Source organism: Argopecten irradians, chromosome 5 (genome assembly GCF_041381155.1).
Source record: "Argopecten irradians isolate NY chromosome 5, Ai_NY, whole genome shotgun sequence".
NCBI lineage: Eukaryota > Metazoa > Mollusca > Bivalvia > Pectinida > Pectinidae > Argopecten > Argopecten irradians.
The window spans coordinates 49,460,161-49,477,426 of NC_091138.1; the positions used below are offsets into that span (position 1 = coordinate 49,460,161).

The 17,266-nt window shown below is 38.4% G+C and overlaps 2 protein-coding genes across 2 annotated transcripts in view; one reads left to right on the top strand and one right to left on the bottom strand.

The window, feature by feature from the left end:
• The window catches only part of LOC138324131 (cytochrome b-c1 complex subunit 2, mitochondrial-like), a 31,280-nt gene extending 14,834 nt beyond the window's left edge, over positions 1-16,446 (bottom strand). The window contains exons 1-6 of the mRNA XM_069269212.1: positions 16,288-16,446; positions 13,935-14,018; positions 12,946-13,095; positions 12,388-12,452; positions 10,655-10,711; positions 2,225-2,343 (exon numbers count right to left, since the gene is read on the bottom strand). Of these exons, the coding sequence (XP_069125313.1) occupies positions 2,225-2,343; positions 10,655-10,711; positions 12,388-12,452; positions 12,946-13,095; positions 13,935-14,018; positions 16,288-16,332 (520 nt within the window). The 5' untranslated portion in view covers positions 16,333-16,446. The remainder of the gene's footprint in view (positions 1-2,224; positions 2,344-10,654; positions 10,712-12,387; positions 12,453-12,945; positions 13,096-13,934; positions 14,019-16,287) is intronic.
• Positions 16,434-17,266, top strand: part of LOC138324132 (uncharacterized) — a 64,677-nt gene continuing 63,844 nt past the window's right edge. Inside the window, exon 1 of the mRNA XM_069269213.1 lies at positions 16,434-16,801. Coding sequence (XP_069125314.1) covers positions 16,651-16,801 — 151 coding nt within the window. The 5' untranslated portion in view covers positions 16,434-16,650. The remainder of the gene's footprint in view (positions 16,802-17,266) is intronic.

Sequence of the window (17,266 nt, forward strand, 5' to 3'; positions counted from 1 at the left end):
TTCCATAGTAACAGAAAAAGTATCGAAAATGAAAGGTTCCCATTAGCAAAAGGCACAACTAGAGCACTAGCCTAACATGTACAGAAAGTTTCTTGTAGCCAAGTTGAATGGTTTTCGATTATAGCCCGGAATAGAAAGGAAACTTTAATAATATGGTATTTTTTAATAAATTTTCCATGGTAACAGAAAAAGTATTGAAAATGGAAGGTTCCCATTAGAAAAAGGCACAACTAGAGCACTAGCCTAACATGTACAGAAAGTTTCGTGTAGCCAAATTGAACAGTTTTCGAGTTATAGCCCGGAATAGAAAGGAAACTTTAATAATATATGGTATTTTTGAATAAGTTTCCATGGTAACAGAAAAAGTATTGAAAATGAAAGGTTCCCATTAGCAAAAGGCACAACTAGAGCACTAGCCTAACATGTACAGAAAGTTTCCTGTAGCCAAGTTGAACGGTTTTCAAGTTATAGCCCGGAATAGAAAGGAAACTTTAATAATATGGTATTTTTTAATAAGTTTCCATGGTAACAGAAAAAGTATTGAAAATGGAAGGTTCCCATTAGAAAAAGGCACAACTAGAGCACTAGCCTAACATGTACAGAAAGTTTCGTGTAGCCAAGTTGAACGGTTTTCGAGTTATAGCCCGGAATAGAAAGGAAACTTTAATAATATGGTATTTTTTAATAAGTTTCCATGGTAACAGAAAAAGTATCGAAAATGAAAGGTTCCCATTAGCAAAAGGCACAACTAGAGCACTAGCCTAACATGTACAGAAAGTTTCGTGTAGCCAAATTGAACGGTTTTCGAGTTATAGCCCGGAATAGAAAGGAAACTTTAATAATATGGTATTTTTGAATAAGTTTCCATGGTAACAGAAAAAGTATTGAAAATGAAAGGTTCCCATTAGCAAAAGGCACAACTAGAGCACTAGCCTAACATGTACAGAAAGTTTCGTGTAGCCAAGTTGAACGGTTTTCGAGTTATAGCCCGGAATAGAAAGGAAACTTTAATAATATGGTATTTTTTAATAAGTTTCCATGGTAACAGAAAAAGTATTGAAAATGGAAAGTTCCTATTAGAAAAAGGCACAACTAGAGCACTAGCCTAACATGTACAGAAAGTTTCGTGTAGCCAAGTTGAACGGTTTTCGAGTTATAGCCCGGAATAGAAAGGAAACTTTAATAATATGGTATTTTTTAATAAGTTTCCATGGTAACAGAAAAAGTATCGAAAATGAAAGGTTCCCATTAGCAAAAGGCACAACTAGAGCACTAGCCTAACATGTACAGAAAGTTTCGTGTAGCCAAGTTGAACGGTTTAGGAGTTATAGCCCGGAAACGATACTCGGACGGACGGACGGACGGACGGACGGACGGACGGACGCACGGACGGACAGAGCCCAAATCAATATCCCCCGCAAACGCGTTTCGCGGGGGATAATAAACTGTTCAACAGATGGAGACCAATTCTTATATATATACTGTTCAACAGATGGAGACCAATATCGATATATATACTGTTCAACAGATGGAGACCAATATCTATAAACTGTTCAACAGATGGAGACCAATATCTATAAACTGTTCAACAGATGGAGACCAATATATATAAACTGTTCAACAGATGGAGACCAATATCTATATATATACTGTTTAACAGATGGAGACCAATATCTATAAACTGTTCAACAGATGGAGACCAATATCGATATATATACTGTTCAACAGATGGAGACCAATATCTATAAACTGTTCAACAGATGGAGACCAATATCTTTAAACTGTTCAACAGATGGAGACCAATATCTATAAACTGTTCAATAGATGGAGACCAATATCGATATATATACTGTTCAACAGATGGAGACCAATATCTATAAACTGTTCAACAGATGGAGACCAATATCTATAAACTGTTCAACAGATGGAGACCAATATCTATATATATACTGTTCAACAGATGGAGACCAATATCTATAAACTGTTCAACAGATGGAGACCAATATCTATAAACTGTTCAACAGATGGAGACCAATATCTATATATATACTGTTCAACAGATGGAGACCAATATCTATATATATACTGTTCAACAGATAGAGACCAATATCTATAAACTGTGGAACAGATCGGGGCAGTTCTATAACAAATACTCTACAGTTTATGATGATTTTTATTTCAGTTATTTCATTGATGATTGTGTGGTATTAAGCTTGCTACTTACAGGCTTCAGGTTGTAAGCTTTGATTATCGAGAGCCACAAGATCTGCAACATCTTGAATTTCATGTTTGTAGTAAAGTGGCTCGCTTATAATAGTTGACATGACATCGATACCAGCTTCTCTAGCAAAAAAAAAAAATTTTTGAACACATAATGACATGTTTCAATTTGAAAACATTTCATACCTATATCTTAGTCCTATAGATTAGAAAAGGGTCATGGATGTTTGAAAACATCAATATAGGATTTAGGGCTGAAACGATTAGTCGAATAATCGGAGGCGATTAGATTAATGAAGCTAATTGCTGATAATCGATTAAAGATTTTATTAATCGTTAATCGTAACATGCATAGCCAGTGCATTGTAAGCTGACTAAACACGTTGACAGATCATGGATTTCTGAGTAAGCCATTCCGACTGGAGTTTCATCTCTTTATGTACATGTTTTGAACTCAACAAAGCATATATGATGTGAGAAATACTTGTTAAATTACGTCTCTGTGGAAGTTAAAGTCATTAATCAATGAAAAAGTGGATGTCATGAGAAAGCTTGCAACACGCTGTTCGCCAATTTTCACTAGCGATCGACTCCATGTTGTTACGTCACGGAGGCCTAATCGCCGCCGGGACGCTCGGGAGCGGAAGGAGCAGTAATCTTGAACATTTAGATTTTACTATTGCATGTGTTTATCATATAAAAAGAATGTTTTTGTTCATATTCTAATTGAATATAAGAGTTGTTGATTTATTTTGTTTTTTTTTGATCACGGAAATAAAAAAGTTCATTGACGAAAATTTGGTCATGTTGCTCCGTGGCGATCCAGATTTGGTTGATTAGTCGTACGTGTGAAGGTCACGTCAAAACAGCGGGTTAGCAGACTTGATTTAAACGATGTTACGGAAGACAATACAGGAACGGAATTCAGAGCTTATTTGGGATAAAATACGTTTGTTTTGTCAATAAATCTATTCTTATTTGTTGGTAGGCTTATATTATATAAGGCATGTCCTCTGTCATATTATACGGTAGGTGTTATTATTAGTTGATAACAAAACATGGCGGACGTTTTCAGTAGTCAGTAGTGAAACAATATAGTTGCCTTCAATTCAAACGATTAATCGATTAGTAATCGATTACATGTGACCGAATAATCGAATACAAAAATTACTAACCGTTTCAGCCCTAATAGGATTTTTGTCAAATCATACCATATAGACTGGTTAACTGTCGTTTGTCGTCGCCTCCTCTTATCTGTCGGTCAATATGTCTGGGATAGGATGAGTAAATCAGATACTGTTTTTGATAAGATCATTTCATTGCAGACTATATCTCAATCAGCTGAACCCATGTAGTTATTTAGTAAAACAAAAGTTTGCAGGTGGACATGTCAATATTCTAAGTTATAAAAACTTTCCTTGGTTGTATAATAGTTCATTCTTTATATCACCTACACTTTCCTACCTGAAACAAATGTTTGATGCTACTCATTGATAATTATTCTTGCATACCGTCTCCAAGGACTGCAATGGCCAAGCAGTTAAGTAGTGATCCAACGTTCTACCACTCCATGTCAGACACAATGCCAGGTAATGACTGTAGGTCTGTGGCTTTTCACCACCTACTCAAACTTTCCTTCACTCCATTTCAGACACAATGCCAGGTAATGATCGTAGGTCTATGATTTTTCACCAGCTACTCTGACTTCACTCCTTAAACCTGACTCATCCCTTATTGTTTTACTTTTTCATTAGTTTGTCCTTTAACAGCCAGTGTTATTTAAGGATGTGCCAGGTTTAGATTGTGAAGGAAAAGTCACTGATCAGTGGTCAGTATCTGTTAGCTATATATAGGTTGTTAATAACCCTGCATGGGATTCAAACTCACAGCCTAGAGGTGAAGGACGTTACTGTAGGCGATATGTCAGGATATCTTAACCACTGGGCCACTGTGTCACTAAATGACCGTATCAACAGGACGTAAGGTAATATGTACTAGGACGTAAGGTAATATGTCAGGACATCTTAACCACTGGGCCACTGTGTCACTAAATGACCGTATCAACATGCAGGACGTAAGGTAATATGTCAGGACATCTTAACCACTGGGCCACTGTGTCACTAAATGACCGTATCAACAGGACGTAAGGTAATATGTCAGGATATCTTAACCACTGGGCCACTGTGTCACTAAATGACCGTATCAATAGGACGTAAGGTAATATGTCAGGACATCTTAACCACTGGGCCACTGTGTCACTAAATGACCGTATCAACATGCAGGACGTAAGGTAATATGTCAGGACATCTTAACCACTGGGTCACTGTGTCACTAAATGACCGTATCAACAGGACGTAAGGTAATATGTCAGGACATTTTAACCACTGGGCCACTGTGTCACTAAATGACCGTATCAACAGGACGTAAGGTAATATGTCAGGACATCTTAACCACTGGGCCACTGTGTCACTAAATGACCGTATCAACAGGACGTAAGGTAATATGTCAGGACATTTTAACCACTGGGCCACTGTGTCACTAAATGACCGTATCAACAGGACGTAAGGTAATATGTCAGGACATCTTAACCACTGGGCCACTGTGTCACTAAATGACCGTATCAACATGCAGGACGTAAGGTAATATGTCAGGACATCTTAACCACTGGGCCACTGTGTCACTAAATGACCGTATCAACAGGACGTAAGGTAATATGTCAGGACATCTTAACCACTGGGCCACTGTGTCACTAAATGACCGTATCAACAGGACATAAGGTAATATGTACTAGGACGTAAGGTAATATGTCAGGACATCTTAACCACTGGGCCACTGTGTCACTAAATGACCGTATCAACAGGACGTAAGGTAATATGTCAGGACATCTTAACCACTGGGCCACTGTGTCACTAAATGACCGTATCAACAGGACGTAAGGTAATATGTCAGGACATCTTAACCACTGGGTCACTGTGTCACTAAATGACCGTATCAATAGGACGTAAGGTAATATGTCAGGACATCTTAACCACTGGGCCACTGTGTCACTAAATGACCGTATCAACAGGACGTAAGGTAATATGTCAGGACATCTTAACCACTGGGCCACTGTGTCACTAAATGACCGTATCAACAGGACGTAAGGTCATATGTCAGGACATCTTAACCACTGGGTCACTGTGTCACTAAATGACCGTATCAATAGGACGTAAGGTAATATGTCAGGACATTTTAACCACTGGGCCACTGTGTCACTAAATGACCGTATCAACGGAACGTCAGGTAATATGTCAGGATATCTTAACCACTGGGCCACTGTGTCACTAAATGACCGTATCAACGGAACGTAAGGTAATATGTCAGGACATCTTTCACCACTGGGCCACTGTGTCACTAAATGACCGTATCAATAGGACGTAAGGTAATATGTCAGGACATCTTAAGCACTGGGCCACTGTGTCACTAAATGACCGTATCAACAGGACGTAAGGTAATATGTACTAGGACGTAAGGTAATATGTCAGGACATCTTAACCACTGGGCCACTGTGTCACTAAATGACCGTATCAACAGGACGTAAGGTAATATGTCAGGACATCTTAACCACTGGGTCACTGTGTCACTAAATGACCGTATCAATAGGACGTAAGGTAATATGTCAGGACATCTTAACCACTGGGCCACTGTGTCACTAAATGACCGTATCAACAGGACGTAAGGTAATATGTCAGGACATCTTAACCACTGGGCCACTGTGTCACTAAATGACCGTATCAACAGGACGTAAGGTAATATGTCAGGACATCTTAACCACTGGGTCACTGTGTCACTAAATGACCGTATCAATAGGACGTAAGGTAATATGTCAGGACATTTTAACCACTGGGCCACTGTGTCACTAAATGACCGTATCAACGGAACGTCAGGTAATATGTCAGGATATCTTAACCACTGGGCCACTGTGTCACTAAATGACCGTATCAACGGAACGTAAGGTAATATGTCAGGACATCTTTCACCACTGGGCCACTGTGTCACTAAATGACCGTATCAATAGGACGTAAGGTAATATGTCAGGACATCTTAAGCACTGGGCCACTGTGTCACTAAATGACCGTATCAACAGGATCAACAGGACGTAAGGTAATATGTCAGGACATCTTAACCACTGGGCCACTGTGTCACTAAATGACCGTATCAACAGGACGTAAGGTAATATGTCAGGACATCTTAACCACTGGGCCACTGTCACTAAATGACCGTACACAGCAGGACGTAAGGTAATATGTCAGGACATCTTAACCACTGGGTCACTGTGTCACTAAATGACCGTATCAACAGGACGTAAGGTAATATGTCAGGACATCTTAACCACTGGGCCACTGTGTCACTAAATGACCGTATCAACAGGACGTAAGGTAATATGTCAGGACATCTTAACCACTGGGCCACTGTGTCACTAAATGACCGTATCAACAGGACGTAAGGTAATATGTCAGGACATCTTAACCACTGGGCCACTGTGTCACTAAATGACCGTATCAACAGGACGTAAGGTAATATGTCAGGACATCTTAACCACTGGGCCACTGTGTCACTAAATGACCGTATCAACAGGACGTAAGGTAATATGTCAGGACATCTTAACCACTGGGCCACTGTGTCACTAAATGACCGTATCAACAGGACGTAAGGTAATATGTCAGGACATCTTAACCACTGGGCCACTGTGTCACTAAATGACCGTATCAACAGGACGTAAGGTAATATGTCAGGATATCTTAACCACTGGGCCAATGTGTCACTAAATGACCGTATCAACGGAACGTAAGGTAATATGTCAGGACATCTTAACCACTGGGCCACTGTGTCACTAAATGACCGTATCAACAGGAACGTAAGGTAATATGTCAGGACATCTTAACCACTGGGCCACTGTGTCACTAAATGACCGTATCAACAACGTAAGGAATAGTAAGGTAATATGTCAGGACATCTTAACCACTGGGCCACTGTGTCACTAAATGACCGTATCAACAGGACGTAAGGTAATATGTCAGGACATCTTAACCACTGGGCCACTGTGTCACTAAATGACCGTATCAACAGGACGTAAGGTAATATGTCAGGACGTAAGGTAATATGTCAGGACATCTTAACCACTGGGCCACTGTGTCACTAAATGACCGTATCAACAGGACGTAAGGTAATATGTCAGGACATCTTAACCACTGGGCCACTGTGTCACTAAATGACCGTATCAACAGGACGTAAGGTAATATGTCAGGACATCTTAACCACTGGGCCACTGTGTCACTAAATGACCGTATCAACAGGACGTAAGGTAATATGTCAGGACATCTTAACCACTGGGCCACTGTGTCACTAAATGACCGTATCAACAGGACGTAAGGTAATATGTCAGGACATCTTAACCACTGGGCCACTGTGTCACTAAATGACCGTATCAACAGGACGTAAGGTAATATGTACTAGGACGTAAGGTAATATGTCAGGACATCTTAACCACTGGGCCACTGTGTCACTAAATGACCGTATCAACATGCAGGACGTAAGGTAATATGTCAGGACATCTTAACCACTGGGCCACTGTGTCACTAAATGACCGTATCAACAGGACGTAAGGTAATATGTCAGGATATCTTAACCACTGGGCCACTGTGTCACTAAATGACCGTATCAACAGGACGTAAGGTAATATGTCAGGACATCTTAACCACTGGGCCACTGTCACTGTGTCACTAAATGACCGTATCAACAGGACGTAAGGTAATATGTACTAGGACGTAAGGTAATATGTCAGGACATCTTAACCACTGGGCCACTGTGTCACTAAATGACCATATCAACAGGACGTAAGGTAATATGTCAGGACATCTTAACCACTGGGCCACTGTGTCACTAAATGACCGTATCAACGGGACGTAAGGTAATATGTCAGGATATCTTAACCACTGGGTCACTGTGTCACTAAATGACCGTATCAACAGGACGTAAGGTAATATGTCAGGACATCTTAACCACTGGGCTACTGTGTCACTAAATGACCATATCAACAGGACGTAAGGTAATATGTCAGGACAACTAACCACTGGGCCACTGTGTCACTAAATGACCGTATCAACAGGACGTAAGGTAATATGTCAGGACAACTAACCACTGGGCCACTGTGTCACTAAATGACCGTATCAACAGGACGTAAGGTAATATGTCAGGACATCTTAACCACTGGGCCACTGTGTCACTAAATGACCGTATCAACAGGACGTAAGGTAATATGTACTAGGACGTAAGGTAATATGTCAGGACATCTTAACCACTGGGCCACTGTGTCACTAAATGACCGTATCAACAACAGGACGTAAGGTAATATGTCAGACTTAACACTGGGCCACTGGACGTAAGGTAATATGTCAGGACATCTTAACCACTGGGCCACTGTGTCACTAAATGACCGTATCAACATGACAGGACGTAAGGTAATATGTCAGGACATCTTAACCACTGGGCCACTGTGTCACTAAATGACCGTATCAACAGGACGTAAGGTAATATGTCAGGACATCTTAACCACTGGGCCACTGTGTCACTAAATGACCGTATCAACAGGACGTAAGGTAATATGTCAGGACATCTTAACCACTGGGCCACTGTGTCACTAAATGACCGTATCAACATGCAGGACGTAAGGTAATATGTCAGGACATCTTAACCACTGGGCCACTGTGTCACTAAATGACCGTATCAACAGGACGTAAGGTAATATGTCAGGACATCTTAACCACTGGGCCACTGTGTCACTAAATGACCGTATCAACAGGACGTAAGGTAATATGTCAGGACATCTTAACCACTGGGCCACTGTGTCACTAAATGACCGTATCAACAGGACGTAAGGTAATATGTCAGGACATCTTAACCACTGGGCCACTGTGTCACTAAATGACCGTATCAACAGGACGTAAGGTAATATGTCAGGACATCTTAACCACTGGGCCACTGTGTCACTAAATGACCGTATCAACAGGACGTAAGGTAATATGTCAGGACATCTTAACCACTGGGTCACTGTGTCACTAAATGACCGTATCAACAGGACGTAAGGTAATATGTCAGGACATCTTAACCACTGGGCCACTGTGTCACTAAATGACCGTATCAACAGGACGTAAGGTAATATGTCAGGACATCTTAACCACTGGGCCACTGTGTCACTAAATGACCGTATCAACAGGACGTAAGGTAATATGTCAGGACATCTTAACCACTGGGCCACTGTGTCACTAAATGACCGTATCAACAGGACGTAAGGTAATATGTCAGGACATCTTAACCACTGGGCCACTGTGTCACTAAATGACCGTATCAACAGGACGTAAGGTAATATGTCAGGACATCTTAACCACTGGGCCACTGTGTCACTAAATGACCGTATCAACAGGACGTAAGGTAATATGTACTAGGACGTAAGGTAATATGTCAGGACATCTTAACCACTGGGCCACTGTGTCACTAAATGACCGTATCAACAGGACGTAAGGTAATATGTCAGGACATCTTAACCACTGGGCCACTGTGTCACTAAATGACCGTATCAACAGGACGTAAGGTAATATGTCAGGACATCTTAACCACTGGGCCACTGTGTCACTAAATGACCGTATCAACAGGACGTAAGGTAATATGTCAGGACATCTTAACCACTGGGTCACTGTGTCACTAAATGACCGTATCAACAGGACGTAAGGTAATATGTCAGGACATCTTAACCACTGGGCCACTGTGTCACTAAATGACCGTATCAACAGGACGTAAGGTAATATGTCAGGACATCTTAACCACTGGGCCACTGTGTCACTAAATGACCGTATCAACGGGACGTAAGGTAATATGTCAGGATATCTTAACCACTGGGTCACTGTGTCACTAAATGACCGTATCAACAGGACGTAAGGTAATATGTCAGGACATCTTAACCACTGGGCCACTGTGTCACTAAATGACCGTATCAACAGGACGTAAGGTAATATGTCAGGACATCTTAACCACTGGGCCACTGTGTCACTAAATGACTGTATCAACAGGACGTAAGGTAATATGTCAGGACATCTTAACCACTGGGCCACTGTGTCACTAAATGACCGTATCAACGGGACGTAAGGTAATATGTCAGGATATCTTAACCACTGGGTCACTGTGTCACTAAATGACCGTATCAACAGGACGTAAGGTAATATGTCAGGACATCTTAACCACTGGGCCACTGTGTCACTAAATGACCGTATCAACAGGACGTAAGGTAATATGTCAGGACATCTTAACCACTGGGCCACTGTGTCACTAAATGACCGTATCAATGGGACGTAAAATAAACATTCCGGTCAAACTTGATATGAGAGCTGGTCATACTTACATGTTGTCTCTCGTGCCTTCTACCTGATACAGTAGGTATTCTCTATTTGAAGTACAGCTGAAATGAAGAAAATGACATTGAAAATTTACAGTTTCTCAAATATTTATTACATGAAAATTGTTACACAATTGAAACACATTAAGGTAGCTCCATTCTTTTGGAAAAACCCATGTCATTTTTTTCTAACAGGTCTTATTTTCTTGCATTTTTCATGTAGATTTCAAATTTGTAAAGATAAATGGGTGTTCTCGAACTACTTTTTAAGATATTTGAGCTTGAAATATACCATCCATGCAAATTTGCTGACCGAAATAGAAAAGTTCATAAAATTATGTTTTCTGTAATATTAGGGTGAATGTAGTCTCGATCCTGTTGATTTTTTGTCCTAAATTTCTTACGATAGAACAATATACAAAACTATTTTATTTTTACAAATGCTAACTAATTTTTGTTATTTCCCAGGACCGTTTCTATACGTAATTACCATGTTTTGCCATATTTTCGCCCGTAAAAAATCAATGAATAGGCCAAAAAGGAAATGAAAACCCATGTCAATTTCACAATATTTGTATATGATATGCCCAAGGTAATATGTTTTTCAAATATCATATAAAAACACGGGGTCCTCGATCAAAATTTCACAATTTTGTAAGCTTGAAGTTTGTAACTCGCAACCCTACCCCCATTTCATCCAGTGCTAAGATGGGTTATATTTGACTATTTTTTGAAAATCATGCCGCAAAAAAACATTCCACATCAGTTCATACGTTTTTGTGATATTATATCTGGTTTATGTCTGTTTGTTTTTATGATATTCTCCAAATTGTGTGTTTAAAGGAAATCCGTAAGCAATCTTTTTATAATTCCGGAATTTCGGTCCGGCCGGGTCCCGTCTTATGATTTATAGCGACGAACGGCACTTCCGGTGTTTAAAAATCCATTCCCATTTACGACAGGGACCGCAAAAACCTCAGAGATAGCATATAATTTTCACGTCACTGCTTTTATTTGATTTATTAAATGATTTTAAACATTCAATATTATATGTAGACAATTTTCACCTATTGAAAAAATATCCAAGTGTGATGTCGTGGCGTATCGGAAACCATTCTGGAATTCAAAACAACCTCCGCAACTTCCGGTATAGCGTCATATGAATTGGCGCGATTTTCAAAAGTATGGACCTACCTTAACTAGTACTCCAACTTATTTAATTTAAAATACTTTCCAGTCTTTCCTAATTCAATTTAATTTAATTTGTTGGTCCTGATTGAACATTAAAGTATATTTGATTTTAGATCCCTGAGTCAGGCATGATTTTAGATCCCTGAGTCAGGCAGATCAGAGAAAACCTAACATCTGAATGAAAATATGTGAGTTATGCAATCATAAAAAGTTAAGGAATACCAATTGAAGTTTGCTTTCAACCAGTTGACCCTTGACATTCAGCAAATTCAGGAGTTAAATCACAATTTCTCAGAAATTTGAAGAGTCAAAATATATGACAAATAGACACATGCTTTAAACTCAAGATTCAAATCTGATTTTTAGGATTCAAAAACATACTCTTAGTGGTCTACTGGATGCCCTGAACAAGATATCATTTTGGCCATAACACTTAGTAAAATATATATGATATGTAACATGTTCACATTCATTTCAAAGTCTTAGAGAGATTAAAATTCATTATACTACTTTCTACATGTAATATGCTCTATGCACGTTTACTGTACCTCAAGTTGCAGCCATATTTCTGGAGTTCTCGGACGATGGATATACTGTGTATTGACGCAGTTGTCTACAAACATGTAAAACACATTCACCTGTCTGTTTATAAAGTGATTAGTATTTATTGCAAACTTTAGATATGTGTCTTTACCTTAACACCTCCTTGTTCCCATGTATTTTAATAAAATTAGAAATTTCTTATATATTTAAATTTCCATATTTTCTCTGCATACCGGGGGTAGATGCATCATGAAATAGGATATCATTTAAATCTCATTAGTACAAATGTACTAATGAAAATGGGAAGGTTTTTGTAAACCTTTAATTTTTTGTTTCAATTTCACTCGATGTCAACAACACATAATTAAGACTTGTCATTTAAGCATTTTTATGTGATGCTTTTACGGTATGATCTGAAATTATTCTGGTAGCATAAAATTAAAAGATCAATAATATTAATTGTATGACCTTTTTAGTTTAAAAAGTGTTCTTGTTTCATAATGTTTGAACACCTGCTAATCCAAACCTAGAAAAGATTATTTCCAAAAGAAAACAATATTTACCATAGCAGTAGCATTTCTTAGAAAGTGAGACAAGCCGTAATAGCCTGAAGTTTCAAACCGGGCTCCTGCTTGGACAGCCACCCCCACTCTTGATATCGGGGAGCCATTCTCAGCTGATGCAACAGTTAGGCCATTTTCTCTTGTAGTCACCTTCAATGAGAAATAACTCAAATAAGAACAGTAAAAAAGAATCACAATAAAATTAAATCATAATGATATCTACGCCACAAACTATTAAAATCCACTGCAATACTCTATGATACATGAGAACATTTCTGGATGTACTAGTGGCCATTTATATTTCTGAGATTCAACCACACCCAAGATTTCATAGGCGATACACTTATTGGCTCACCATAGAGGTCATGCTGACCCCGAACAGGGAGTTATTAGATCTTGTAGAGGGTGTCGTACAGCATCGCAGTGGACTCATGGAACATTACAAGTTAAATTTCAATTAGATTGATGTAGGCCATTTAATGAATTTATTTGCATTTCAATTCCTGTCTTCATCATCACATGTTGTCAAAACATCAGCCCAAAGTTTTTTTTCATAACAGTTTAAAACACAAAACGTAAAACTAGTAAGGCTGAATTTATTTACTTAAAAGGGCATATATATATTACTGATCAAGGTCAATCTTGAGACCCTCAGCTTCTATAACTATAAATAAATTACTGGTTAAGGTCAATATAAATATTGAAAAATTATGCAAGAAAACATATACAATTAGCTTAATTCTTTTAATGAAATTAAATTTACATCTAATAATACAGTGCACTCTCGATAATACCATCAAGATTTGAAAATTTTCAAGACTGCTGGATTTCATTCACATATTCAAATCTGTTCCATGATATTTCTGTCATAATTGTAAATTTTCTTGATGATCGGAGTCTGCATAATCACAGATCCACAGTATTAAATCATAATTCCTTGAACATTGATACATTGTTGACCTTACATACTGTATATAAAAACAGCTTACCTTTGGTGGTTCCTTTGTCAATTGGGGTATATTAAATTGTGGTATTTCAGCAGGCTGCACAGCACTATAATAACGTCCCTGTCCCTGTTGGTTTAGAAAGTGGTAATTCATAAAAATGCAAGACATGTACACCTATTAATATTTTGATACAAAGGTAAAAATACAATGATCACCAGTCCAACTAGCCTACAATCAGAGTAGGCCTACTGTTATAGGATATAAATAGTATTAAATTAAGTTACATGTAATTTGAACTGTAATAAAGAAATTTAATCTAAAATGTATTGATTTGAGTTATAAGTAGGTCCTATAAATTAGCATTAATTGATGTACATTAGGGATCATAAACAAGTAACTCCAATATTTTTATACTTGTAGAACTACTATATACATGTACCATCATATGGGTCGCAGGTTGATTCGCCCTACATCTTGTTTTGCTAAAGAAGATTCGCAAAGTTTGTTCATTGAATTGCTAAACTAATTAAATAAATTTGTAGCAGGTTTTAATATTGTATATAGTGTATATGGTGATATGGTTGCCTTTTAGCTTCGTGCTAGCTAGGGGAGAATTTCCCTTTAGCTCAGTCTGTAGAGCATTTGGGCCATAGACCACTCCAAGTGCACGGGCGTAGCTTAATTGATTTATAAAAACAGCCTGGGCTTGCATATAAAAAATCGGAGTATGATAATCCATGGTTGTAGAATGACAATAAATATAAAATCAATGTATAGACTAATTATAATGTATGATATTGAAATATGCAATTACCCACCGTTTTTTTTATATTCATTCACTTTTTTACATAAGCATAAATCTATTTTTATATAAGTAAAATTTTCTGTAGCATAAGGAAGTTCCGATCAATCTATATCATGAAATCCTCTAAGAGTCACTCAAGATACATGTAGGCCTTAGCATAAGATTTTGTAATCCCTATTGAGATTCCTCCTCTAGACTCTTTTATATTCGGACGTCTGATAGATGTCTCTCGTCGGAATCCCTACTCGAGCCTTCTAAACTTTATTCTGGAAAATCAAGTCAGGTTGACCTACCTCTTGTAAGGGTCTATTACAGAAATAATCCAACTGGAGTGGTTCCCACACTGGCACACATCGATAGTGGAGATATTTTTCTCTCAAAACACACATTTAATATGAAGTGACATGTATTGAAAACAAAGAACCATCTCATTTTGCAAACGATGTCTTGTTCTATCGCTACTTTGAGCAGCCATTTTGAAAGTCCCTCGCTGTCACATGACCACTATAGTGCGTTCCAGATAACGCCTATAACACTGAATGGAATAAGGTTATACAGGTAATGAATTTTATTGAAACAGACTATAGCGGTCACATGACAGAGAGGGACTTTCAAAATGGCTGCTCAAAGTAGCGATGGAACATAACATTGTTTACAATATGGGATGGTTCTTTGTTTTTAATATGTGTCACTAAATAATATATGTGCGTATGGAGAGAAAAATATCTCCACTAGCGATGTGTGCTAGTATGGGAACCACTGCAGTTGGATTATTTCTGTAATGGACCCTTACAAGAGGTAGGTCAACCTGACTTGATTTTCCAGAATAAAGTTTAGAAGGCTCGAGTAGGGATTCCGACGAGAGACATCTATCAGACGTCCGAATATAAAAGAGTCTAGAGGAGGAATCTCAATAGGGATTAAAGATTTTGACACTTGGAAGGGAATAGAAACGAGTAAAACATTAAAGAATAATTATCAAGTTCACATATTCAGGTAGGAAACAGACCTTTTAATTTGATTTTAATAACTCAAATTAAGAAATATCAAGTATTACCAAAAATAATTTTCAGGGGCTAAACCATTCCTTTAATTAATAAAACCAATTTTCGTTGGGGTTCGGGTGCAAATTTTTCGACCCAGGAATGACTAAAACCCAATCCGTAATGGGTTACCTGGATACTCGTTACAGCCCTAGTATTTTTCATATCATGATTATTCTAATTTAAAAGTCAGAACTTCAAGTACCTGTGGATAAAGCTATGTTTTTAATTTAAAACTATGGGACGATTTCAGATGATTTGTTCAAAACCATGGGTCCTTCTATGTAAAATTTAAATAATTCTGTAATTTCTATGGGATGATTTGGAATGCTATGAGTCTATGGCCCGGGACTCGCACGTATATTTATCACTGCCGTATAGCTGTACAATGTTGAAACTTGTAAAATACACATTGTAACTGTTCGCTGTTTTACAAGGTCAAAAGGGAATATCGAGATCATACATATCAATCAAGCAAATATGCCTAAAATTGAATATGGAAATTTTAAGCCACTCATACTTTGTGTCAGCTTAACAAGATACTTACTTTCAGACAACTAGCAAGGTTTCTAGCAGCCCTCGTTGACAACATTGCTGCCGGTGCACTTGTCTGCTCCACAAGATGGCCGAAGGAAGATCACGTGACCAATGGATGAATTATCTCCCTTGTACCTCCAGTTGCAAAGCAAAACTGTTGTCTGTTACTGTAGGCCTATACGACAGACAATATTTATCTACATATTATAAAATGTTATATCTACCATATATAATGAACAAGTCATTTTGTAGCTAAGCATTGACAGCATAGAGTAGTAAACTATGAGCCAACGACAAAGTCTACAGCAAGTAAAAAAAAAGTCCGTTCGGAACACTGTTGACGTTAACAAGGAAGAATCTGGAAGAGTTCCATATGTACGAAAACGAAACCAGCATGGAGGGATATTTTGATGATGCCTTGATGGAAAGAATAGCTGCCGTATTGATTAAATTAGTGCATAATCAAAGTAAAAATAGGGACGACACCTGTTTCCAAAAGTTTTCTGACCTTCTACGTTCTAGACGTGAGTCATTCCTCTAACCATTATGTTCCCCATCCTCGATATTCCAGGGGTTCCGATCACTTACGATCTCTACACCCCTGGACTATTTCATAGTAAAACTGGAGGCAACAGAATAGAACAGGTAATTTAGTCATTTGATGTACATCAAAAGAGCCGTATAACGGTACACTGTGGTTGACTGTGTGGCTTTGATGTTAGGTGTCGCTCTCTCTGTAGTCTTCAAAGGAAGTCTTTGCTAGCCTGTGATTGGTCAAATGTTTTCCGCTGAGCTGCCTTCAATTTCACTATGAGATAGTCCAGGGGTGTAGAGATCGTAAGTAATCGGAACCCCTGGAGTATCGAGGATGTATGTTCCCATGTACATATGTAACTTACAGTAGGCCTACTGACTTGGAAATGTGCAGTAGGCCCCTATTCAGTACAGCTACAATTGAAGATGTCTAATTAACACAAAAATAATATAAG